Here is a 22,795-nt window from a genome sequence, read left to right on the forward strand (position 1 = left end):
GGGAGGGAGGGGAGGGGGGGGAAGGGAGGAGGGGGGGAAGGGGGGAAGGGGGGAAGGGGGGGAGGGGAAGGAGGGAGGGGAGGGGAGGGGGGGGGAGGGAGGGGAGGGAGGGGGGGGGAGGGAGGGGAGGGGGGGGGAGGAGGGGAGGGAGGGGGGGAAGGAGGGAGGGGAGGGGAGGGGGGGGAAGGGAGGGAGGGGAGGGGAGGGGGGGAAGGGAGGGAAGGGAGGGAGGGGAGGGAGGGAAGGGAGGGAGGGGAGGGAAGGGAGGGAGGGGAGGGGAGGAGGGAGGGAGGGGAGGGGAGGGAGGGAGGGAGGGGAGGGAGGGGAGGGGGGGGAAGGAGGGAAGGGAGGGAGGGGAGGGGGGGAAGGGGGGGAAGGGAGGGAGGGGAGGGGGGGGAAGGGAGGGAGGGGAGGGGAGGAAGGAGGGAGGGGAGGGGGGGAAGGAGGGAGGGAAGGGAGGGAGGGGAGGGGGGGAAGGGAGTGAGGGAGGGGGGGAAGGGAGTGAGGGGAGGGGGGGAAGGAGTGAGGGGAGGGGGGGAGGGAGGGGAGGGGGGGGGGGAAGGGAGGGGAGGGGAGGGGGGGGGAGGGGAGGGGAGGGGAGGGGGGGGGAGGGGGGGGGAAGGGGGGGGAGGGGGGGGGAAGGGAGGGGAGGGGGGAGGGGAGGGGGGGAGGGGGGGAAGGGGAGGGAGGGCGGGGAGGGGTGGGGAGGGGAGGGGGAGGGGAGGGGAGGGGGGAAGGGGGGGGAAGGAAGTGGGGAAGAGAGGGGGGGAGGGGAGGGGGGGGGAGGGGAGGGGAGGGGGGGGAGGGGGGGGGAGGGGGGGGAGGGGGGGGGAGGGGGGGGAAGGGAGGGGGGAATAGGGGGAGGGGGGGGGAATGGGGGGGGAGAGGCGGGGAATGGGGGGGGGAGAGGCGGGGAATGGGGGGGGAGAGGATGGTGAGGGGGAGGGGGATGGAGGAGGAGGAGAGGGGATGGAGATGGAAAGAATGTCGACAGCATAAAGATGCAATGGACTCATAAACTTTAAGATGGAGAGTGAGAGGGGATAGGATCCGAGCTGTACCATTGTAACTCTAGCGACCCCATAGCAACCCCCCAGTGACCCCTTACCCGGTAGCAGATCTTGCTGGAGGAAATGATGGCGGTGGAGACAGATTGAAGGGATTAGGGGAGCGTGGAGAGACTGAACCCGAGAGCGGCCGCGTCCGGGGCGTTGGTATGAGCGCAGTTTGTTCAAGAAAGCCGCCGCCAGCCTCGCAGTCACCATGTCCATGGAGGATCCCTTCTTCGTGGTTAAAGGGTAAGGAGGGGATCTGGGTGCAAGGCCGCGGGATCCACAGGCTGGGCTGTAGTGGCTGAGCCGCTGCTATCATTCTGATTGGCGGCCTCACCTTTAAACCTGGACACAGAGTCCAGAGCAGCACAAAATATCCACCCATCAAAACATTGGTTTGTCCTCAACTGGAGTATTGTGTCCAGTTCTGAGTAATACACATTAGGAAGGATGTGAAGGCTTTAGAAAGAGTGCAGAAAAGATTAATGAGAATGGTTCCAGGGATGAGGGACTTCAGTTATGTGGATAGACTGGAGATACTGGGATTGGTCTCTTTAGAGACGAGAACATTGAAAGGAGATTTGATAGAGGTGTTCAAAATCTTGACTCTGGACAGAGTTGATAGGAAGCAACTGTTTCTATTTCTGGAAGGGTCAAGAACCAGAGGACACCTATTTAAGGTAATTGGCAAAAGAAGCGACAGTGACATGAGGAAAAACTTTTTTATGCAGCAACTGGTTAGGATCTGCAATGTGCTGCCTGAGTATGGTGAACGCAGATTCAAAAGGGACTTGGATAATTTTCTGAAGAGAAAATGTTTGCAGGGCTGTGGGGAATGGGAGGGGGACTGGGACCAGCAGAGTTACTTTTGTGGAGAGCTGGCATGGACATGAAGGGCCAAATGGCCTCCTGGCTGTAACCATTCTGATTCTATACTTGTGAAGCCAGAGGCAAGGTTGAGGTCCTAAATGAGTACTTTAGGTCAATCTGAGATGAAAGACAGAACCTCTGATTTAACATCTTTTCTGAAAGATAACACCTGACAATGCAGCACTCCCTCAGTACTGCACTGAAGTGTCAGCCTGCTTCTATGCCTAGTTCTCTGGAGTAGGACTTGACCCCATGAAGTTCTGACTCAGACACGAGAGCACTGCCCACTGAGACAAGGTTGACCCTCAGGAACTACATGGGGATGCGTGAGTGAGGTTATGGGGACGTGACTACTGTGTTTCAAGATCTGAACTGTAGTAGGAGCCAATATGTTTAATGCTGTATCCTTCCTTACAGCGAAGTGCAGAAAGCAGTGAACACTTCCCAAGGACTGTACCAGCGATGGACCGAGCTCCTGGCAGATCCCTCTTCAGCCAGCAAGGAGGAGTGTGACTGGACAACAAATGAGCTTAGGAATAGTCTCCGTAGTATTGAGTGGGACCTGGAGGACCTTGATGAGACTATTAATATCCTTTAATTGCAGGTGTTCAAAGTGAGGGTTACACTGCACTGCCAAGGTTCTTCCTTCAAAGCTGCTTCCAACAGCATTGTGACAGTTGTGCTGGTTGGCACTGCAAGTGCTAATAACAGTTTGGAGTTTGCAGTGCTTGTATCAAACTGTGATGTTCAGTTTATCAGGTACGGTCTAAGAGGCCAGGATTCCACAGCCTGGCGAAGCCTCTAGAGATTTGAGAGCTAACTTTGTGCGTGGTTGCAAGAGGCTCACTCTGAAGTATTTATCATGCTGCGTAATATGCATAACATCAGAGCATGTGTTTTCCTGTATCTGAAGCCAGCTGCAGGTGCGATTCAGCATACATTGAAAGTAGCAACTTGCAAATACAGCAAAGATACTGAAAATATCCCAAATATCAACATTTATATATAATTATACAGCACAGAAGGGTCATTCAGCCCATTGTGTCTGTGCTGGCTCTTGGAAAGAGCTATGCAGTTAGTTTCACTCACCTGCTCTTTCCCCATGACCCTGTAAATTTATTCCTTTTCAAGTATTTATCCAATTCCCTTTTGAAAGTTACTCCTGAATCTGCTTCCACCACCCTTTCAGGCAGCGCATTCGAGATCACAACTCGCTGTAAAAGAAAATTCTTCTCATCCCCTTCCCTCCCCCCCGGATCTTTTGCCAATTATTTTAAATCTGTGTCCTCTGATTACTGATCTCCTGCCAGTAAAAACAGTTTCTTATTTGTTCTATCAAAACTCCTCATAATTTTAAACACCTCTATTAAATCTGCCTTTTACTGTTTTAAGGAGAACAGTCTCTAGTCTCTTCTGGAAGATAAAAATGAATACTACAAAGATTTTTTTTAAAAATTGGATCATGTGGTGTGTCAGAGTGTAGGACTACCAATTGTCAGTGTCAAAGTTGGGTTGAGGGGGGGGTGGTGTTAATGCCAATATTTGGGCAGCTAGAATAGAGCCTAGAACTAGACAACTTTCCCATTAAAAGTTGTGCTTCACTAAGCATGTAACAAATTGAGCTTCGTCACAGTGCTGAGAAAGTGGGTTACTCTCGTTTGGGCACAGAATACAACTCTACCGTGTAAGCACATGGAAAAATCAATTGTTAGAAAAAACTAATTGTATGTAATGGTAGCTAAAGGCAGAGGTGAAATTGGATCTAGCGCCTTTACAGTAACTGGTTTGCACCAGCTGTGCTGGTGGAATGGTACCAAACGGAGGTTATGGTGAGGCCATGAGGGGTGGCATATCACAGGATGAGTCACCCTCTCATGTACTAATTAAAAGCAGGTCTTAAGAGAAGGAACTTGAGAGGAGGTCACCACTTGCATCCTTGGCTGGGATGTGTGGTTTGGAAAGAGGGAGGAGAAAAGGTGCAGTGTCGAAAGATTCATTGTTAAGCGAACATGCTTGCGTTCCGTTGTGCCAAGGACACCATTGTCTTGAATTGGAGAATTTGTTTTGAATTGCAAAGCTGTAAAACGTGTTGCAAATATGAGCATTTATTTTCATTTTACTATGATAAAGGCACTATATCACTGCAAGTTGTTGAGTATAAAATTACCATTCCATCATAAATGCATCAGTTAATTTGCCTTAACTGCAACATACGTATCGTGGAGACGAACCCTCGGAAGTTTAACCTTGATCCAGCAGAACTGAGCAAAAGGAAAGCATTCATCACCAGTACAAAACAAATTGTAAAGGTAAGTTGTGTTGACAGATGAGAAAGTGTGAGCTTTATATGATTTCTGATAGCAATGATCCAGAGGGACTGTGTTGTGGGAAGGTTGGGTTCTGGCTCATCCCAGTGCTGGGGATGAGGAAGCTGGGGATATAGAGCAGGACCTGGAAGTTTTTGTGGAGAGGCAGAAGGCAACGTGCTGTTGTCCTCTCACTCACACCACCTTTCCTTTATTATTAAAACACAATATGTTTGTGCCTGGAGTTTCTTTGGAGAATGATAGTGTACTGTTTCTGTTACTAGACGTGCAATCCAGAGGCTGGATTGATAATCCCAAGAATGTGAGTTCAGATTCCATCCTGGCAGGTAACAGGCTGGTATCAGTAAATGTGACCACAAAGGTTTGGATTATCGTTAAAAACCAACTGGTCCACTAATGTCCTTCTGTGAAGAGAACATGCCTTTCTTACCCGGCCTAGCCTTTTTGTGACTCCAGTCCCACATCGCCATGGTTGACTCTTAACTGCCCTCTTCTTTGCTGGCCACTTCATTCAGTCATCAGGGCAGTTAGGGATGGGCAATAAATGCTGGCATAGCGAAAAATGAATTTTCTGTTAAGTTGAAAGATCCGGTATTTGATGCTGTTTGGGTGTCTTCACACTTATAGCAATATCATAAATGAGAGACAGATACAGCTGAGACAAAAGCACTGCAGCAGTTACAATATCTGCTGTAGTGGGGTTTTCACAGGCTCAGGTGTGGGTTTGTAGCCATGATTTAACCCTACATTGTGAAGTTGCACTTTCAGCCAGCAAAGCGAAGAGTGGAGAGAGAGAATGTGAAAATCAGTGGGTGCATCTCTGAGTGCCTGATTCAAAGCTGTTTGGGGCTTGGCATGAAGGGATCGAAAGAGGGTTGGAATCCAAATTGCCATGTTGGACGTATTGCACGACTGCTGTGGGAATGGCAAAAATGTCCCTAATGCAGTGGGGATATTGTTCTGCTGCATGTTGCTGAAAATGTAGAGGGAGCTTTACTCTATCTAACCTGCTTTTTTTCTCTAACGCCATTATTTTACTTTTTTTTCCCTTTTTGTTTTTTCTTGAAGGAAGCCTTTATACCCCAGGTCCCTTTTATATATTATTTGTCGAGGGGGCCTTTATTCCTCAGCAACCCCCCCCCCCCCCCATATATATTTTATATAATAACTTTATTAAAATTGAATAAATAAAACAAAACTCAAATTAAAATGTCGTTCTTGGCATTGATGATGCACTCCAGCCCCTGTGGTGCCCAACAGTCGCGGAAGGCCTCAAGTGTACTAGCGGACGCTGCATGCTCCTTCTCCAGGGACACCCGGCCGCGAACATAACCTCAGAAGAGGGGCAGGCAGTCAGGGCGGATGGACCCCCCCCGATGGCCCACAGCCTGGACCTGTGAATTGCCAGCTTGGCCAGGCCCAGGAGCAGACCGACGAGGAGATCCTCCTCCCCGTCCACCCAGCTCCGTACTGGGTTCCCAAAGATCAGGAGCGTGAGGCTGAAGTGCAACCAAAACCTGAGGAGCAACCCCTTTAAATACTCAAAGAGGGGCTGCAACCTCGCACACTCCATATATACATGGAACATGGACTCGTCCAGGCCGCAGAAATTACAGGTGGCCTGGAAGGCCGTGAACCTACTGAAACGTCTATTGCACGGGACTGCCCTGTGCAACACTCTCCACCCCAGATCCCCGATGTAAAGGGGGAGACCTCCACTGGGCTTTCCTCTCGCTGTCAGATGGCAATATGGATTCCCACGGCATGTCTGGGAGGCAGACAAAGGTGAGGAAATGGAGAGAGCGCAGAAGCAGCCTGTACATGAAACTCCTCCGCGCAGTGTGGAATGGCACGGGGAGTATTTCTGAGAGGCAGCTCCGGTTGTGTCGGACCGGCTCCTGAGGAGGGCCTCTGTGCCTGGGTCCAACGAGCAGTTCCGGCCGAGTTGGGGTGAGCTCTGCCGGGAGCGCTTCATACTCCAGAGCCCCCTTCTCGACATCCACTGTGAGGGACGGTCCCGGAAGTTTCAGCTACTCCTGCACCTGTATGTCCGTCCCCAGAGCTGGCTGCTCAAATAACCAGAGCCCTCTCCTCCACCAGTGAGGGAGTGCCCTGACTGGAGGCAACCATGTTCCAGACAGAGTAGATCCCGATAAAAGACAGACTCCCTCGGAGAGACGCAGCTAACGCTTGCCGGTGGGAGCTGTTTGGTGCCTTGAAGGCGTTGCCCCAGCGGAAAAAATATGTCACCAGCTCACACCTACTAGGAGGACGCGCGCTGTATAGGTTTCTTCGCAGGATCTGAAGGTGGAGAGTCGCAGCCTGGGTATGGACGCATACTAGTGACTGACAGCTCAATTGGGAGACTCAGGACCGCGGCAGAGACCCAGTTTTTCTCCTGCCCCAGAAGAAATTGACGAGCTTTTTCAGGATCTTGGTGGCAAATGCAGGGAGCAGGACCAAAGTGATCAACTGGTACTACAGCAGCAAGCCACCAGTCAGTTTATGACCAGTACTCAGAGCAGTCCTGTCCTGGGCTCTAGCCAAGTGGTGACTTTCGTCTCCAACTCCAACATGATATTGCCATCAATCACATCCAACAACAGCCTGTCAAAGAAGAACTGGTTGAGAGCCCAACACTGGAGGAAACTGTGATTGCCATCAATCAGGTGAAGAACAACAAAGCCCCCGAAGCCAATGGAATTTCACCCAAAGCCTTGAAACATGGTGGCCCTGCCCTATACACCAAGCTCCGTGAGCTTTTCACAGCCTGCTGGAAAGAGGACAGGATTCCACGGGATTTGCGTGATGCCATTATCATCACCTTGGACAAAAACAAAGGAGAAAAGTCAGACTGCTGCAACTACCGTGGGATCACCATCCTTTCTATTGCTGGGAAGATCCTGGCAGGAATACTTCTGAACAGGCTTGTGCCTACCATTGCGGAAGAAGTCCCTCTCTGTGTGCCACATCGACCATCGCCAGTGGGAAGCGCAGGCCATAGATCATGATGCCTGGAGATACTACATCGGGAGTGCTACAAACACCTGAAATTGAGCAAAGAACCAGCATGAAAGAGAAAAGAAGGAGGATAGATCCAATTGCCCCCAGCAGCGACTATACCTTCACTTGCACCCGCTGTAGGAGAATCTGCTGGTCGCGGATAGGCCTGACTAGCACCAGCGAGTCAGCAGCCGATGAGTACAACCTTCCCAAAATCTTCGTCCGTGAAGAAATGCCAAGAGAGAGGGAGGTGCAGCGGTGCCTGGAATTGGTGGCCCAGAGGTTGGGGCAGCTCTTGGGAGCATGCCCCATCCCTTGCAGAGGTGTCACCGCACCCTGTCTGAGGTCCAGAAGGTGCGGTAGGCCATCCCCTGAAACTCAACATTAAATTGGCCCTCCATAATCTCCTCCTGCACCAGTTGCATAAAGAGCTGGTGGCGGAAGGAGTAGACGTGTCGGAGGCTGTTCTCCCGAAGACCAAGCGGGACTGGGGTGAGCCCTGTCTTTACCTCCCCTAGATGGTGCAGGTGGGAAAGGTGGAGCTCACCAGGAATGAAGGGCGGGACATTTGACAAGGCGACTGCGCAATGGCTTCTGAGGAGGGGGGGGGACTGCAGAAAAGTCCTGCCCGCACTGAGCCCCTTGTTCAAGGCCAGGGACACTGCCTGCTCGGTCCTCAGGAAAAAGACAGCTCTCCCATATATTTTGGAGGCAGCGACAATGGCTGAAATGCCGACAACCTCGGCTATTGCTTTTACGCACACCTGTCTTGTGATTGGATGGATGAAACTCTTGACCGCTTTGATGTTATTAGCTCCAAAAGGGGCAACAGAAGCAGCTGCCACAGTAGCATACAATCACGAGGACCCTACCACCAGTGGTGATCGGTTTACTATGGGGTCGAAGGGCCACGCCCACGGGTGGGAAAAAAAACCTGGCAAATTGACCAGGTTTCTAACTTTCACCAAAGCGATTTGGGAGAGGGAGTAGAGGAGGATAGAGGTGAAAACGAAAAGGGGAGGATAGGTGGTTGCGAGGGATGTTTCACTTTAACAGGTGGTTGGAGCACCTTAACACAGTCTGAAATTCAGTCGTCCAGTTGGCATTCAGTCAGGGGAGGCTTCTTCATCCGGGCAGCTCCAGCCGTTCTGAGCCAGGCAGCTGGGGTGAGGAAGGAGGTCCCTGTGTGCAAGATGGAAAAAAGCACATTTACAAATACAGGGGCTATCTACAGAGTTTGGCAGACCCATCCCTGGATCTTCCAGCCTCTGTTCCCTTCCCAACAGTCCAAACAAACGAGTCCTTCAGGTGCTCCACCACCCACCTCTCAGAGAAAAAACATTTGAGGTGGTCTTTCCTCCCTAAATGATAGATTCACTTTCTGGTCCAGATCCTCTGTAGTTGCTGCTACAGGTGCAGCTGCTTCCCCTGATTGCATGCAGGAAATGATCCAAACTGTCCAGCCAAAAGGAACTATAGCAGCCCTGGGAGTGTTTGATGGGACAGTGTAGAGGCAGCTTTATCTATCCCATGCTGTACCTGCCTTGGTACTGTTTGAGAGCACAGCATACAGGCTGAAAAGTAAAGTGTTTGATTCCCTGGCACCTTGATATGTACAGTTTTTTAAAAAAAGGAAATGAAAAGGAAGAATGATGCATTATAAAAGCGGGGCTGAGTGGGATGGCTTGGCTGCGCTCATGACGCTGATGTGCAGGTGTAAAACTGTAGCCCAACTGTGGCTCACTGCAGTTAATAAACCTTTCTGATGAGTGTTCTTGTTATCGGCTGTAGTGAATACCAACCTTTTTAGTTGTATTTACAGGAAATGAAAGATCACATGTCCAGTTCTTCGGTACAGGTGTTGGAACAGAAGAACAGACAGGTGAGTAGCCTGTATTTGACTCTTGCTTATAACCAACCAGCGCTGTGTTGTGACAGTAAACACTTTGGCACACCACGAAACCTCATGAGTAATGGCCAGCAGGTTTGGGACTTTTCGCAGCCCTTTGGATAGCAGTGAGATATCTCAGTGAGAAAAACAGGCTGCAGCCTTCCAGTCAGTTTGCTGATTTGGATATTTGTGGATAGTGTCAGCATTGCCTTCAATATTATGCAGATTAGCCATTCCCTGAGTTTGGAATCACTTGTCTGGAAAATTAAAGGTATTTTGCAATGGGTCGAAGAGTCTTGATGAAAGAGCTTTCCTCCCCGCATTGAAACACAGATAGACTAGCACTTACAGTGCAGAGCACTTAGCCACTTTAACCTATTCAGCACAGTTAACCAGAACTGCAATTTTATTAAAATAACCCTCACAAACATAACATTCTTAGCTCCACTGTGTTTATCTTCAAAAGGCACTCTTACTTGGAGAACTCCCCTGATGGCCCATCACAGGCTGGTGTGGTACCAAGGTGCCTGGGTCAGAAGGTTGCAGCTTCCGTCCTTTGGGCTGAGTCAGCTTATTTCAGCTGGAGTGGCTGTTGGGTGCTCAAGTTGATACTGCCCTCTGGGGAGGAGAATGCGGCAGGTTTAGCATTTTGGCAACAGGGATAGGGAAAGGCAATGTAGACTTAATGGCACAGTTCTAAAGAGTGTACAGGGACAGTGGGACCTGGGGTTCCATGTGCACAGATCCTTGAAGGTGGCAAAACATATTGAGAGAGTAGTTAGCAAAGCAGATAGGATCTTAGGTTTCATTAATAGGGGTATTGAGTACAAAAGCAGGGAAGTTATGCTGAACTTTCATAAAGCTCTGGTTAGGCTCAACTAGAGTATTGTAGTCAGTTCTGGTTATCACACTTTAGGAAGGATGTGGGGCTCCTTGAGAGGATGCAGAGGACATTTCCCAGAATGGTTCCAAGGATGAGGGATTTTAGTTACAAGGTTAGGTTGGAGAAGCGGGGGTTGTTCTCCTTGGAGCAAAGGAGGCTGAGGGGAGGGAGATTTGAGAGGTATACAAGATTATGACAAATTTAGATAAGGTAGACAAAGGAAAGCTGTTCCCATTAACTGATGGTACAAAGATTATGGGACACAGATTTAAGGTTTTGGGCAAGAGATGCAGGTGGGAATGTGAGGAAAACCTTTTTTACTCAGCAAGTTGTAATGACCTCGAATTCACTGCCTATGAGGGTGGTGGACGCGGAGATTAATGATTTCAAAAGGAAATTGGATGGGTATTTGAGGGAATTAACTTGCAGGGCTACAGGGATAGAGTGGGGAAATGAGACTGATTGGATTGGATGGGACTGGAGAGCTGGCATGGACCTGATGGGCTGAATGGCCTCCTTTTGTGCCGTAATGACTCAATGACTATGATTCTGAGGTTTTCCTGCTGCCGATCACCGTCTGGATGTCCCAACTGGAAATCACATGCCACAGAAATCTGATGAGCCTTGACTGTCCAGTTCTTGTGGGGTGCTGGGCAAGATTCCCTCAAACCAATGCCACCAAAACTGGACCAGTTGGTCATTAAGGTGGTCGTGGCTCAGTGGTTAGCACTGACACGTCTGAGTCAGCAGGTCGTGGGTTCAAGTTCCACTCTAGGAGACCCCATCTTTCGTCTCAAGTGGACATAAAAGATTTCGAGGCACTATTTCAGAGAAGAATAACTGTTTGTGGAATCTTGCTGTGTGCACATTTCCCTACGTTATGCAATGACGACATATCAAAAATACTTCATTGGCTGTAAAGTGCTTTGGGATATCCTAAGGTTGTGAAAGGTGCTATATAAATGCAAATTCTTCTCTTCTTTTCATTATTTTGATTTTGGGATCTTGCTGTGTGGAAAATGGCTACAGCAAGTCAGTTCACTTTATAGTGATTCACAGTGTGTGATGTGTCTTCACACATTTCTGCAAGACGTACAGTGGTATATAAGTGCAAGCCTTCCTTTTCCGGTCAGTGAAATTCAAGGCCCATATCGTCCATTGAATGGTTTTAATTTTTATTGCTGTCTATTGCAGGCACTGCTAAGCACCAGGGGAAGGCAGGGACTGAGCTCTACTTCAGATAAATACAGCCGGCTGGATCAGGAGCTGCAAGCGGTGAATTCACAGTTCATCGAGGACCAACACGTCCAACAGCAGGTACCTGGGCAGGGAGCAAGCAATACGTCTGCAGCTGAAAGCTGGGCAGGAGACAGGTGTGGAGGCTATATCGGGGTATCTTTTAGGGGGGATAGGCTTTAGGCTGTGGGTTTCAGACATGGCACTCAGCTGCTCAGAATGCCGTTGGGGGGGAGGGGCGCGGTGGAGGGGGAGGTGGGGTGTGGGCCATGCTGGTGGAGAAGGCAGATAAAGGCACCGTTTGTGCTACATCGTCTGCACATCAACAGATTGCAGATTTCCAGGCCTGTGCTGAGTGTACTGATCTCAGCAGTATGGCCATTAAACTGGCCTCATCAACTCTGAGCAGCGGGTACAGGAGACAGGTGGGGGTGAAATCAGGCAGGTTGCTGCTCTTGATAGATGTCCAGCAATGTGTTCTGCAGTGAGCATGTTTGTGGACACAGGCTGAGCACAAAGCCACGATGTGATCTGCTCATGGTTGAATGGCCTGCCATATGAGGTATTGGGGCAATAACCTGCTCAGTGAGGCTCAGTTTGGGTTCCGTCAGGGCCACTCAGCTCCTGACCTTATTACAGTCTTGGTTCAAACGTGGACAAAAGAGCTGAACTCGAGGTGAGAGTGACTGCCCTTGACATCAAGGCAGCATTTGACCGAGTATGGAATCATGGAGCCCTGGCAAAACTGGAGTCAATGGGAATCGGGGGAAAACTTTCTGCTGGTTGGAGTCATACCTAGCACAAAGGAAGGTGGTTGTGATTGTTGGAGGTCAATCATCTCCGCTCTAGGACATCACTGCAGGAGTTCCTCGGGCAATGTCTTAGGCCCAACCATCTTCAGCTTTATGAATGACCTTCCCTCCATCATAAGGTCAGAACTTGCGATGTTCGCTGATGATTGCACAGATACTCCTCAGATACTGAAGCAGTCTGTGTAGAAATGCAGCAAGACCTGGACAATATCCAGGTTTGGACTGATAAGTGGCAAGTAACATTCGCGCCACACAAGTGCCAGGCAATGAGAATCTGACCATCTCCCCATGACATTCAATGGCATTGCGATCACTGAATCCCTCACTATCAACATCCTGGGGGTTACCATTGACCAGAAACTGAACTGAAGTAGCCATATTAATACCGTGGCTACAAGAGCAGGTCAGAGGCTGGGCATTCTGTGGTGAGTAACTCACCTCCTAACTCCCCAAAGCCTGTCCACCATCTACAAGGCACAAGTCAGGAGTGTGATGGAATACTCTCCACTTGCCTGGATGATTGCAGCTCCAACAACACTCAAGAAGCTCGACACCATCCTGGACAAAGCAGCCCTCTTGATTGGCACTCCATCTGCAAACATTCACTCCCTCCATCATCGACGCACAGTGGCAGCAGTGTGTACCATCTACAAGATGCACTGCAGCAACGTACCGAGGCTCCTTAGACAGCACCTTCCAAACCCGTGACCTCTACTACCCAGAAGGACAAGAACAGCAAATGCATGGGAACATCACCACCTGCAGGTTCCCCTCCAAGCCACACACCATCCTGACTTGGAACTCTTTTGCTGTTCTTTCACTCGCTGGATCAAAGTCCTGCAACTCCCTTCCTAACAGCACCGCGGGTGTACCTACCCCAGATGCTCTGCAGCAGTTCAAGAAGGCAGCTCACCACCGCTTTCTCAAGGGCAATTAGGGATGGGCAATAAATGGCCTAGCCAGCGATGCTCACATCCCATGAGTGAATTAAAAAAAAATGCAAAGGCCCATGGAACCATAACTAAATTCAAATGGTCAGCAATTGTGTAAGGAATGGAGAAGAACTGGAAAAGGAAAAGTTGCTTGAGGCCTCATCTCTGCCAGAAAGTAGTTTTGGACCTCGGGGAGAGGCTCTGCAGGTAATAGGGGATTGCAGTATGCAGAGGGAGGCCAGTGCTGATAATAGGAGATGAAAGTCTGTCAGGTAGAGGTCAGTCTGCTAAAAGGAGGTGACAGCCTGGTGCAGCAAGGCCAGTGCCGGTGAGGGAGGGCGACAGCCTGGCGAGGCCAGTGCCGGTGATGGAGGGTGACAGCCTGGCGAGGCCAGTGCCGGTGATGGAGGGCGACAGCCTGGCGAGGCCAGTGCCGGTGATGGAGGGCGACAGCCTGGCGAGGCCAGTGCCGGTGATGGAGGGCGACAGCCTGGCGAGGCCAGTGCCGGTGATGGAGGGCGACAGCCTGGCGAGGCCAGTGCTGGTGATGGAGGGTGACAGCCTGGCGAGGCAAGGCCCTGAGATGGTAATAGTGGGTGAGAGCCTGGTGAGGTGAGGCCAGTGCAGGTAATGGGGAGTGGGGGTGAGAACCTGTGGGGCATGGCCCCTGTTCTTGGATCTCGTCATTTTTTTGTGTGTCCTGTCCCATACAGTTGATTACAGAGCAGCAGGATGATCAGCTGGTGCTGGTGTCGGGCAGTATTGGAGTTTTGAAGAACATGTCGCAGAAGATTGGAAATGAGCTGGACGAGCAAGCAATGTGAGTGTCTTTTCAGCCACTCGTTTGCTTTAAGTTTCATTCTTTCCCCACCCTGCCTGTGTTTAATCCTTAGGAAATGGGTTTTGTAGAGTGAAAATTGTTCCTCCCCAACTCCCAGTTTTCTTGTCTGAACTCCGTGAACAACTCGTGCTGGAGCATAGTTGCAACAACTTCCGTCTGCCTTTTGTCAAGTGCCCTCTCGTTATGGTTCTAAATAAGAACATAAATAGGGGCAAGAATAGGCTATTAGGCCCCTTGATCCTGCTCCACCAGTCAATAAGATCATGGCTGATCTGACCATGGCCTCATATCTACTTTACTGCCTGCTCCCTTAACCCTTGACTCCCTTTTAGATCAAAAATCTGTCTAACTCATCTCTGGGGTAGAGAATTCCAAAGATTAACAATCCTCTGAGAGAAGAACTTCCTCCTCATCTCTGTTTTAAACGGGAGACCCCTTATTCTGAAACGATTCCCCCACAAGGGGAAACATCCTCTCAACATCTGTCCTGTCAAGCTCCCTCAAAATTTTATGTTTCAATAAGATCACCTCTCATTCTTCTAACCTCCAATGAGTGCAGGCCCAGCCTGCTCAACCTTTCCTCATAAGCCAATCCCTTCGTCCCAGGAATCAACCTAGTGAACGTTCTCTGAACTGCCTCCAATGCAAATATATCCTTTCTTAAATAAGACCAAAACAGTACGCAGTACTCTAGATGTGGTCTCACCAATTCTCTGCACAGTTGCAGCAAGATTTCCTTACTTTTAAACTCCATCTCCCTTGCAATAAAGGTCATTTTCCATTTGTCTTCCTAATTACTTGGTACCTGCATGCTAACTTTTTCTGATTGATGTATGAGGATATCTAGGTCCCTATGTACCACAGCATTCTGTAGTCTTTTCCATTGAAATAATCTGCTTTTCTATTCTCACGTTTTCCCACATTATGCTCCCTTTGTGAAATTTTTGCATACTCGCATAACCTATCTATCTCTCTTTGCAGACTCTTTGTGTCCTCCTCACAACTTGCTTTCCCCCGTATCTTTGTATCGTCAGCAAATTTGGCTACAATACACACGGTCCCTTCGTCTAAGTCATTAATATAGATTGAAAATGGTTGAGTCCCCAGCACTGATCCCTGTGTCCCCACTAGTTACAGTTTACCAACCTGAAAATGATCCATTTATCCTTACTCTCTGTTTCCTGTTAGTTAACCAATCCTCTATCCATGCTAATATATTACATTGAGCTCTTATCTTGTGCACCAACCTTTTATGTGGCACCTTATCGAATGCTTTTTGGAAATCCAAATACACCACATCTACTGGTTCCGCTTTATCTACCCTGCGTGTTACATAATTAAAGAACTCTAATAAATTTGTCAAACACAATTTCCCTCTCATAAAACCATGTTGACTCTACTTGATTGTATTATGATTTTCTAAATGTACTGCTACTGCTTTCTTAATTCTGGCATTCACCCAATGACAGCCATTAGCTAAACGGCCTGTAGTTTCCTGCTTTCTGTCATCCTCCTTTCTTGAATAGGAGCATAACATTTGGGGTTTTCCAATCCGCTGGGGGCTTTCCAGAATCTAGGGAATTTTGGAAGATTACAAGCTGTGCATCCACTAGCTCTGCAGCCACTTCTTTTAAGACGCTAGGGTGCAGGCCATTAGCTCCAGGGGACTTGTCAGCCTTTAGTCGCATTAATTTTACGAGTTTTTTTTTCTCCAGTGATTAGTTTCAAGTTCCTCCCTCCCTTTTACCCCTTCATTTTCTACTATGTTTGAGATGCGCTCAGTGTCTTCTACCGTGAAGACAGGAACGAAGTACTTGTTCAAAATCGCTTCCATTTCCTCATTCCCGTTATTAATTCCCCATTCTCATCCTCTAAGAGACCAACATTTCCTTTAGGTACTCTTTTTATATACTTGTAGAGTCTCTTACTGTCCGTTTTTATATTTCATGCTAGTTTACTCTCATAATCTAATTTCTCCCTATTTTTTAAAGTAATCTTTTGCTGCTTTCTAAAAAATTTCCCATCTTTTGGCCTGCCACTAATCTTTGTAGCATTGTACACATTTTCTTTTAATTTGCTACCTTAACTTCCCTAGTTAGTCACAGATGGTTCATCCTTCTCATAAAGTCTGTCTTTCTCAATGGAATATATCTTTTTTGAGAGTTATGAAATATCTACTTAATTGTCTGGCGCTGTTTATCTATCGTCTTATCTTTTAACCTATTTTCTCAATCAACTTTAGCCAACTCTGTCTTCATACCTTTGTAATTGCCTTTGTTTAAGTTTGAGACACTAGTTTCAGACCCAAGTGTCTCGCCTTCAAACTGAATGTGAAATTCGTCATGTTATGATCACCCTTCCCTAGAAGATCCTTTACTGTGAGATCATTAATTAATCCTGTCTCATTACACATTGCCAGGTCTAAAATAGCCTGTTCCTGGTTGGTTCCAGAATGTATTGTTCTGAGGAACTGTCCCTAAAACGCTCTGAACTCGTTCTGAAGGCTACCTTTGACAAATAGACTTGTCCAATCTATATGAAGATTAAAATTGCCCATGATTATTGCAGTACCTTTCTTACAAACCCCCATTATTTCTTGATTTATATTCTGTCCTAGAGTGTAGCTATTGTTAGGGGACCTATAAACCACTCTTCAGTGACTTCTTTCCCTTCCTATTTCTTATCTCCAACCAAACTGATTATACATCTTGATCCTCTGAGCCAAGATCATTTCTCGCTACCGTACTGATCTCGTCCTTTATTAACAGAGTTACCCCACCTCCTTTTCCTTCCTATCTTTTTGAAATGTCAAATACTCTTGGATATACAGTTCCGAGCCTTGGCCAGCTTGCAATCAGATCTCTGTAATGACTATCAGCTCATATCCATTTATTTCTATTTCTGCTATCAATTCATCTATTTTGCATTAGTAGCAAGTGTCAGCAGGTTATTCGACCAGGAAGAGTTCCACAGCCCAGCCTTACCCTATTCTCACTCAGTGCTCACCCCCACACTCATGTGCTTTTCATTAGAGGTTTGTGAATGGTGCCTTTAACGTAAAGACACATCCCAAGATGCCTTACAGATCTGTATAAGGAAGGGATGGTGAGAGAGATAAGGAGTATGAAAGAGGGGTGACTGAAAGATTTTGTGTAGAGTTTTGGAAGTGTAGCGGTTTAGTGCAGAATTTCCAGGGAGTGGACCCAAGGGAGCTGAAGCATCTGTTTCCAGCCTGAAGAGACAAGAGAAATATGTAGAACATCAGAGATGCAGAGCATTTGGAAGGGGGTTTAGGGCTGCATGAGATTTCAGAAAAAGGGTGGGGAATGACTTATGCAATGCATTGGGGATGAAGAGACAGTGAGTATAGGGATAAAGGATGAGCAGAATCTCATGTGAGACTGGATATGGGTGGCAGGGTTTTTGGAAAAGTTGATGTTTTTATGAGGGTGGAAGTTGTGAAGCCAGCAGAGAGAGTATTGGTGTCAAAATAAGATGACAGAGATATGCATGTGGGTTTCAGTGGCAGAGGTGGATAAGGGGAAGCAATCTAATTCACACACGCAGGAAGCACTTCTTGGATAAAAGGTAGTGGAAATCAGGAATTCTCACCTCACCCAAAAAAACTGATGAGGGGGTTGATAGAAAATTTGAAAACTGAAATAGATTTTATTTTTGTTCGAAAGTGTCACGAGTTCCGAAACCAATGCGGGTAAATGGAGTTAATATACAGATCAGCCATGATCTAATTGAATAGTGGAACAGGCTTGAGGGGCTGAATGGCTTCCTCCTGGTCCCTATGACCTTATGAAGGTGAAGTAAGTGATGTTGGGTCTAATGTTTGGCTTGAGTTGAACAAAACGCAAAGTTTGCAAATGGCCCTGAGAGGATGTGTTGGTGGGAGAGGGGGGTGGCGGCTGGTAAAGTGGAGTTTGTAGTGGAGGCTGAAGACAATTGGTAGAGAAAGTTGTGATGCATCCCAAGACTGGATGTCAGTCTTGATGCATAGAAGCAGTTCAAGGGTTGAGAGAGGTGTTTGAGAGGCAGAGCTGGGTGTTGTTGGTGTATGGGCAAAAGCCGAGCTTTATCCTGTGGACGATGTCACCGAGAGCAGCCTGTAGATAGGAAAGAGAGAGGCCATTGACAGGTCTTCGTGGATCCCTCGAGGTGATGGGTGTGAGGAGAGAAGAAACTTGATTGCTGGACATGTACAGGCTGTGTTTGGATAGAGTTGAATGGGAACTTGCAAGGAGCCCTGGCTGAGTTAGGATTCCCCTTGCCTGATGCTCATTGTAGTCCCTTGACTGAGATCGGCAGACTGAGCAAAGATTGCAAATTGAACCTGAGGCATTCTGGCCTCTTAGCAGGCAGTGCCTTTCTTCAAGGCATTCGGAGTGTGAAACACTGGATTCAGTCTCGGCCTTATCATCTGGATAGCACTGTTTATCCTACTTACCCACTTGTCCTGAGCCAAAACTAATACATTGATCATAAATGCTTTTTGAATTTGACACCCCTCCCAGTGTTTCTGTTTCAGCCATTACGGAGTGATGCTGTCAATCGTTCAGGTGACATGATAAGTAGAAATAGTATCAGACCTGAAGCCGACCAGGACCTGTGGCTTTCATGGTAGCAAAATAGAGACAAATGTAGACATATGACATTAATAGAGGGGACAGTGGTAGCAGGAACAGTCGAAACAGGAAGATCATACCAGCTGAATGGTGGGCGAGGGAAACATGATGTGAATATTTTACATGTTGTGTGGAAGGCAAAGGCATCAATCTGTTTGTATGTTTCATGGCAGTGGGGAGGGGATCAACTTCTGTGTGTGAGGGGAGAGAGGGGATACGTGTGTGTGTGGTGGGGAGAGAGAGGGGATACGTGTGTGTGTGGTGGGGAGAGAGAGGGGATACGTGTGTGTGGGGGTGGGAGAGAGAGGGGATACGTGTGTGTGGGGGTGGGAGAGAGAGGGGATAGGTGTGTGTGGGGGTGGGAGAGAGAGGGGATAGGTGTGTGTGGGGGTGGGAGAGGGGATACGTGTGTGTGTGGGGGGGAGAGAGAGGGGATGCGTGTGTGTGTGTGTGGGGGGAGAGAGGGGATACATGTGTGTATGTGGGGGGGGGTGGAGAGGGGATACGTGTGTGTGTGTGGGGGGTGGGGGGAGAGGGGATACGTGTGTGGGGGGGGGAGAGGGGATACGTGTGTGTTTGTGGGGGGGGAGAGAGAGGGGATACGTGTGTGTGTGTGTGGGGGGAGAGAGAGGGGATACGTGTGTGTGTGCGGGGGGAGAGGGGGGATACGTGTGTGTGCGGGGGGAGAGAAGGGATACGTGTGTGTGTGTGCGGGGGGAGAGAGGGGATTCGTAAGTGTGTGTGGGGGGAGAGGGGATTCGTAAGTGTGTGTGGGGGGAGAGGGGATTCGTAAGTGTGTGTGGGGGGAGAGGGGATTCGTAAGTGTGTGTGGGGGGAGAGGGGATTCGTAAGTGTGTGTGGGGGGAGAGAGGGGATACGTGTGTGTGTGTGGGGGGGAGAGAGAGGGGATACGTGTGTGTGTGTGGGGGGGGGGGGAGAGGGGATACGTGTGTGGGGGGGGGGGGGGATAGAGGGGATACGTGTGTGGGGGGGGGGGGATAGAGGGGATACGTGTGTGGGGGGGGGGGGATAGAGGGGATACGTGTGTGTGTAGGGGGGGAGAGAGGGGATACGTGTGTGTGTAGGGGGGGAGAGAGGGGATACGTGTGTGTGTGTGTGTAGGGGAGGAGAGAGGGGATACGTGTGTGTGTGTGGGGGGGGGGGGAGAGAGAGGGGATGCGTGTGTGTGTGTGGGGGGGGGAGAGAGGGGAGACGTGTGTGTGGGGGGGAGAGAGAGGGGATACGTGTGTGTGTGTGGGGGGAGAGAGGGGCTGAGCGTGTGTGTGTGGGGGGAGAGAGGGGATACGTGTGTGTGTGTGTGTGGGGGGAGAGAGGGGATACGTGTGTGTGTGTGTGTGTGGGGAGAGAGGGGATACGTGTGTGTGTGTGTGTGTGGGGGGAGAGAGGGGATACGTGTGTGTGTGTGTGTGTGGGGAGAGAGGGGATACGTGTGTGTGTGTGTGTGTGTGTGTGGGGGGAGAGAGGGGATACGTGTGTGTGGGGGGAGAGAGGGGATACGTGTGTGTGGGGGGAGAGAGGGGATACGTGTGTGTGTGGGGGGGGAGAGAGGGGATACGTGTGTGTGTGTGTGTGTGGGGGGGGAGAGAGGGGATACGTGTGTGTGGGGGGAGAGAGGGGATACGTGTGTGTGTGTGGGGGGAGAGAGGGGATACGTGTGTGTGTGTGTGTGTGTGTGGGGGGAGAGAGGGGATACGTGTGTGTGTGTGTGTGTGTGTGTGGGGGGAGAGAGGGGATACGTGTGTGTGTGTGTGTGTGTGTGTGTGGGGGGAGAGAGGGGATACGTGTGTGTGGGGGGAGAGAGGGGATACGTGTGTGTGTGTGTGGGGGGAGAGAGGGGATACGTGTGTGTGTGTGTGGGGGGAGAGAGGGGATACGTGTGTGTGTGTGTGTGTGTGTGTGTGTGTGGGGAGAGAGGGGATACGTGTGTGTGTGTGTGTGTGTGTGTGTGTGTGTGTGTGTGTGTGTGTGTGTGTGTGGGGGGAGAGAGGGGATACGTGTGTGTGTGGGGAGAGAGGGGATACGTGTGTGTGTGTGTGTGTGTGGGGGGAGAGAGGGGATACGTGTGTGTGTGTGTGGGGGGAGAGAGGGGATACGTGTGTGTGTGTGTGGGGGGAGAGAGGGGATACGTGTGCGTGTGTGTGTGTGTGTGTGGGGGGGGAGAGAGGGGATACGTGTGTGTGTGTGGGGGGGAGAGAGAGGGGATATGTGTGTGTGTGTGGGGGGGGGGGGGAGAGGGGATACGTGTGTGGGGGGGGGGATAGAGGGGATATGTGTGTGTGTAGGGGGGGAGAGAGGGGATACGTGTGTGTGTAGGGGGGGAGAGAGGGGATACGTGTGTGTGTGTGGGGGGAGGGAAGAGAGAGGGGATGCGTGTGTGTGTGTGGGGGGGAGAGAGAGGGGAGACGTGTGTGTGGGGGGGAGAGAGAGGGGAGACGTGTGTGTGGGGGGGAGAGAGAGGGGATACGTGTGTGTGTGTGGGGGGAGAGAGGGGCTGAGCGTGTGTGTGTGTGTGTGTGTGTGTGTGTGTGTGTGTGTGTGTGTGTGTGTGTGTGTGTGTGTGTGTGTGGAGAGAGAGGGGATACGTGTGTGTGTGTGTGTGTGTGTGGGGAGAGAGGGGATACGTGTGTGTGTGTGGGGGGAGAGAGGGGATACGTGTGTGTGTGTGTGTGTGTGTGGGGAGAGAGGGGATACGTGTGTGTGTGTGGGGGGAGAGAGGGGATACGTGTGTGTGTGTGTGGGGGGAGAGAGGGGATACGTGTGTGTGTGTGTGGGGGGAGAGAGGGGATACGTGTGTGTGTGTGTGGGGGGAGAGAGGGGATACGTGTGTGTGTGTGTGTGTGGGGGGAGAGAGGGGATACGTGTGTGTGTGTGTGTGGGGGGAGAGAGGGGATACGTGTGTGTGTGTGTGGGGGGAGACAGGGGATACGTGTGTGTGTGGGGGGAGAGAGGGGATACGTGTGTGTGTGTGTGGGGGGAGACAGGGGATACGTGTGTGTGTGGGGGGAGAGAGGGGATACGTGTGTGTGTGTGTGGGGGGGTGGGGGGGGAGGGGATACGTGTGTGTGTTGGGGGGGGGGGGGAGAGGGGATACGTGTGTGTGTGGGGGGGGGGGGGGAGAGGGGATACGTGTGTGTGTGTGTGGGGGGAGAGAGAGGGGATACGTGTGTGTGTGTGTGTGGGGGGAGAGAGAGGGGATACGTGTGTGTGTGTGGGGGGAGAGAGAGGGGATACGTGTGTGTGTGTGCAGGGGGAGAGAGGGGATTCGTAAGTGTGTGTGGGGGGAGAGGGGATTCGTAAGTGTGTGTGGGGGGAGAGAGGGGATACGTGTGTGGGGGGGGGATAGAGGGGATACGTGTGTGGGGGGGGGATAGAGGGGGTACGTGTGTGTGTAGGGGGGGAGAGAGGGGATACGTGTGTGTGTGTGGCGGGGGGGGAGAGAGGGGATGCGTGTGTGTGTGGGGGGGGGAGAGAGAGGGGATGCATGTGTGTGTGGCGGGGGGAGAGAGAGGGGATACGTGTGTGTGTGTGTGGGGGGAGAGAGGGGATGAGCGTGTGTGTGGGGGGGGGTGTAGAGAGAGGGGATACGTGTGTGTGTGTGGGGGGAGAGAAGGGATGCGTGTGTGTGTGGGGGGGAGAGAGGGGATGCGTGTGTGTGTGTGTGGGGGGAGAGAGGGGATCCGTGTGTGTGTGTGTGGGGGGAGAGAGGGGATACGTGTGTGTGTGTGTGTGGGGGGAGAGAGGGGATACGTGTGTGTGTGTGTGGGGGGAGAGAGGGGATACGTGTGTGTGTGTGTGGGGGGAGAGAGGGGATACGTGTGTGTGTGTGTGTGTGTGTGTGTGTGTGTGGGGGGAGAGAGAGGATACGTGTGTGTGTGTGTGGGGGGAGAGAGAGGATACGTGTGTGTATGTGTGGGGGGAGAGAGGGGATACGTGTGTGTGTGTGTGGGGGGAGAGAGGGGATACGTGTGTGTGTGTGTGGGGGGAGAGAGGGGATACGTGTGTGTGTGTGTGGGGGGAGAGAGGGGATACGTGTGTGTTTGTGGGGGGGGGGGAGAGGGGATACGTCTGTGGGGGGGGGGGGAAGAGGGGATACGTGTGTGGGGGGGGGGAGAGGGGATACGTGTGTGGGGGGGGGGGAGAGGGAATACGTGTTGGGGGGGGGAGAGGGGATACGTGTGTGTTTGTGGGGGGGGTGGTGGAGAGGGGATATGTGTGTTTGTGGGGGGGTGGAGAGGGGGTATGTGTGTTTGTGGGGGGGGGGGGGAGAGGTGATACGTGTGTGTGTGTGTTGGG

General features: G+C 50.7%; 1 protein-coding gene across 3 annotated transcripts in view; it reads left to right on the forward strand.

The window, feature by feature from the left end:
- Positions 1-1,100: 1,100 nt before the first annotated feature.
- LOC137373079 (syntaxin-6-like) overlaps positions 1,101-22,795 on the forward strand; it is a 95,921-nt gene continuing 74,226 nt past the window's right edge. For 2 of the 3 annotated variants that reach the window (XM_068037929.1, XM_068037930.1), the window contains exons 1-6: positions 1,102-1,298; positions 2,340-2,509; positions 4,137-4,231; positions 9,075-9,134; positions 11,221-11,343; positions 13,720-13,826. In XM_068037929.1, coding sequence (XP_067894030.1) covers positions 1,264-1,298; positions 2,340-2,509; positions 4,137-4,231; positions 9,075-9,134; positions 11,221-11,343; positions 13,720-13,826 — 590 coding nt within the window. In that variant the 5' untranslated portion in view covers positions 1,102-1,263. Of the gene's footprint in view, positions 1,299-2,339; positions 2,510-4,136; positions 4,232-9,074; positions 9,135-11,220; positions 11,344-13,719; positions 13,827-22,795 lie in introns of all 3 variants that reach the window. The other variant, XM_068037928.1, reaches the window with a different exon arrangement.

The sequence above is a fragment of the Heterodontus francisci genome, chromosome 8 (genome assembly GCF_036365525.1).
Source record: "Heterodontus francisci isolate sHetFra1 chromosome 8, sHetFra1.hap1, whole genome shotgun sequence".
In the NCBI taxonomy this organism is placed as follows: Eukaryota; Metazoa; Chordata; class Chondrichthyes; order Heterodontiformes; family Heterodontidae; genus Heterodontus; species Heterodontus francisci.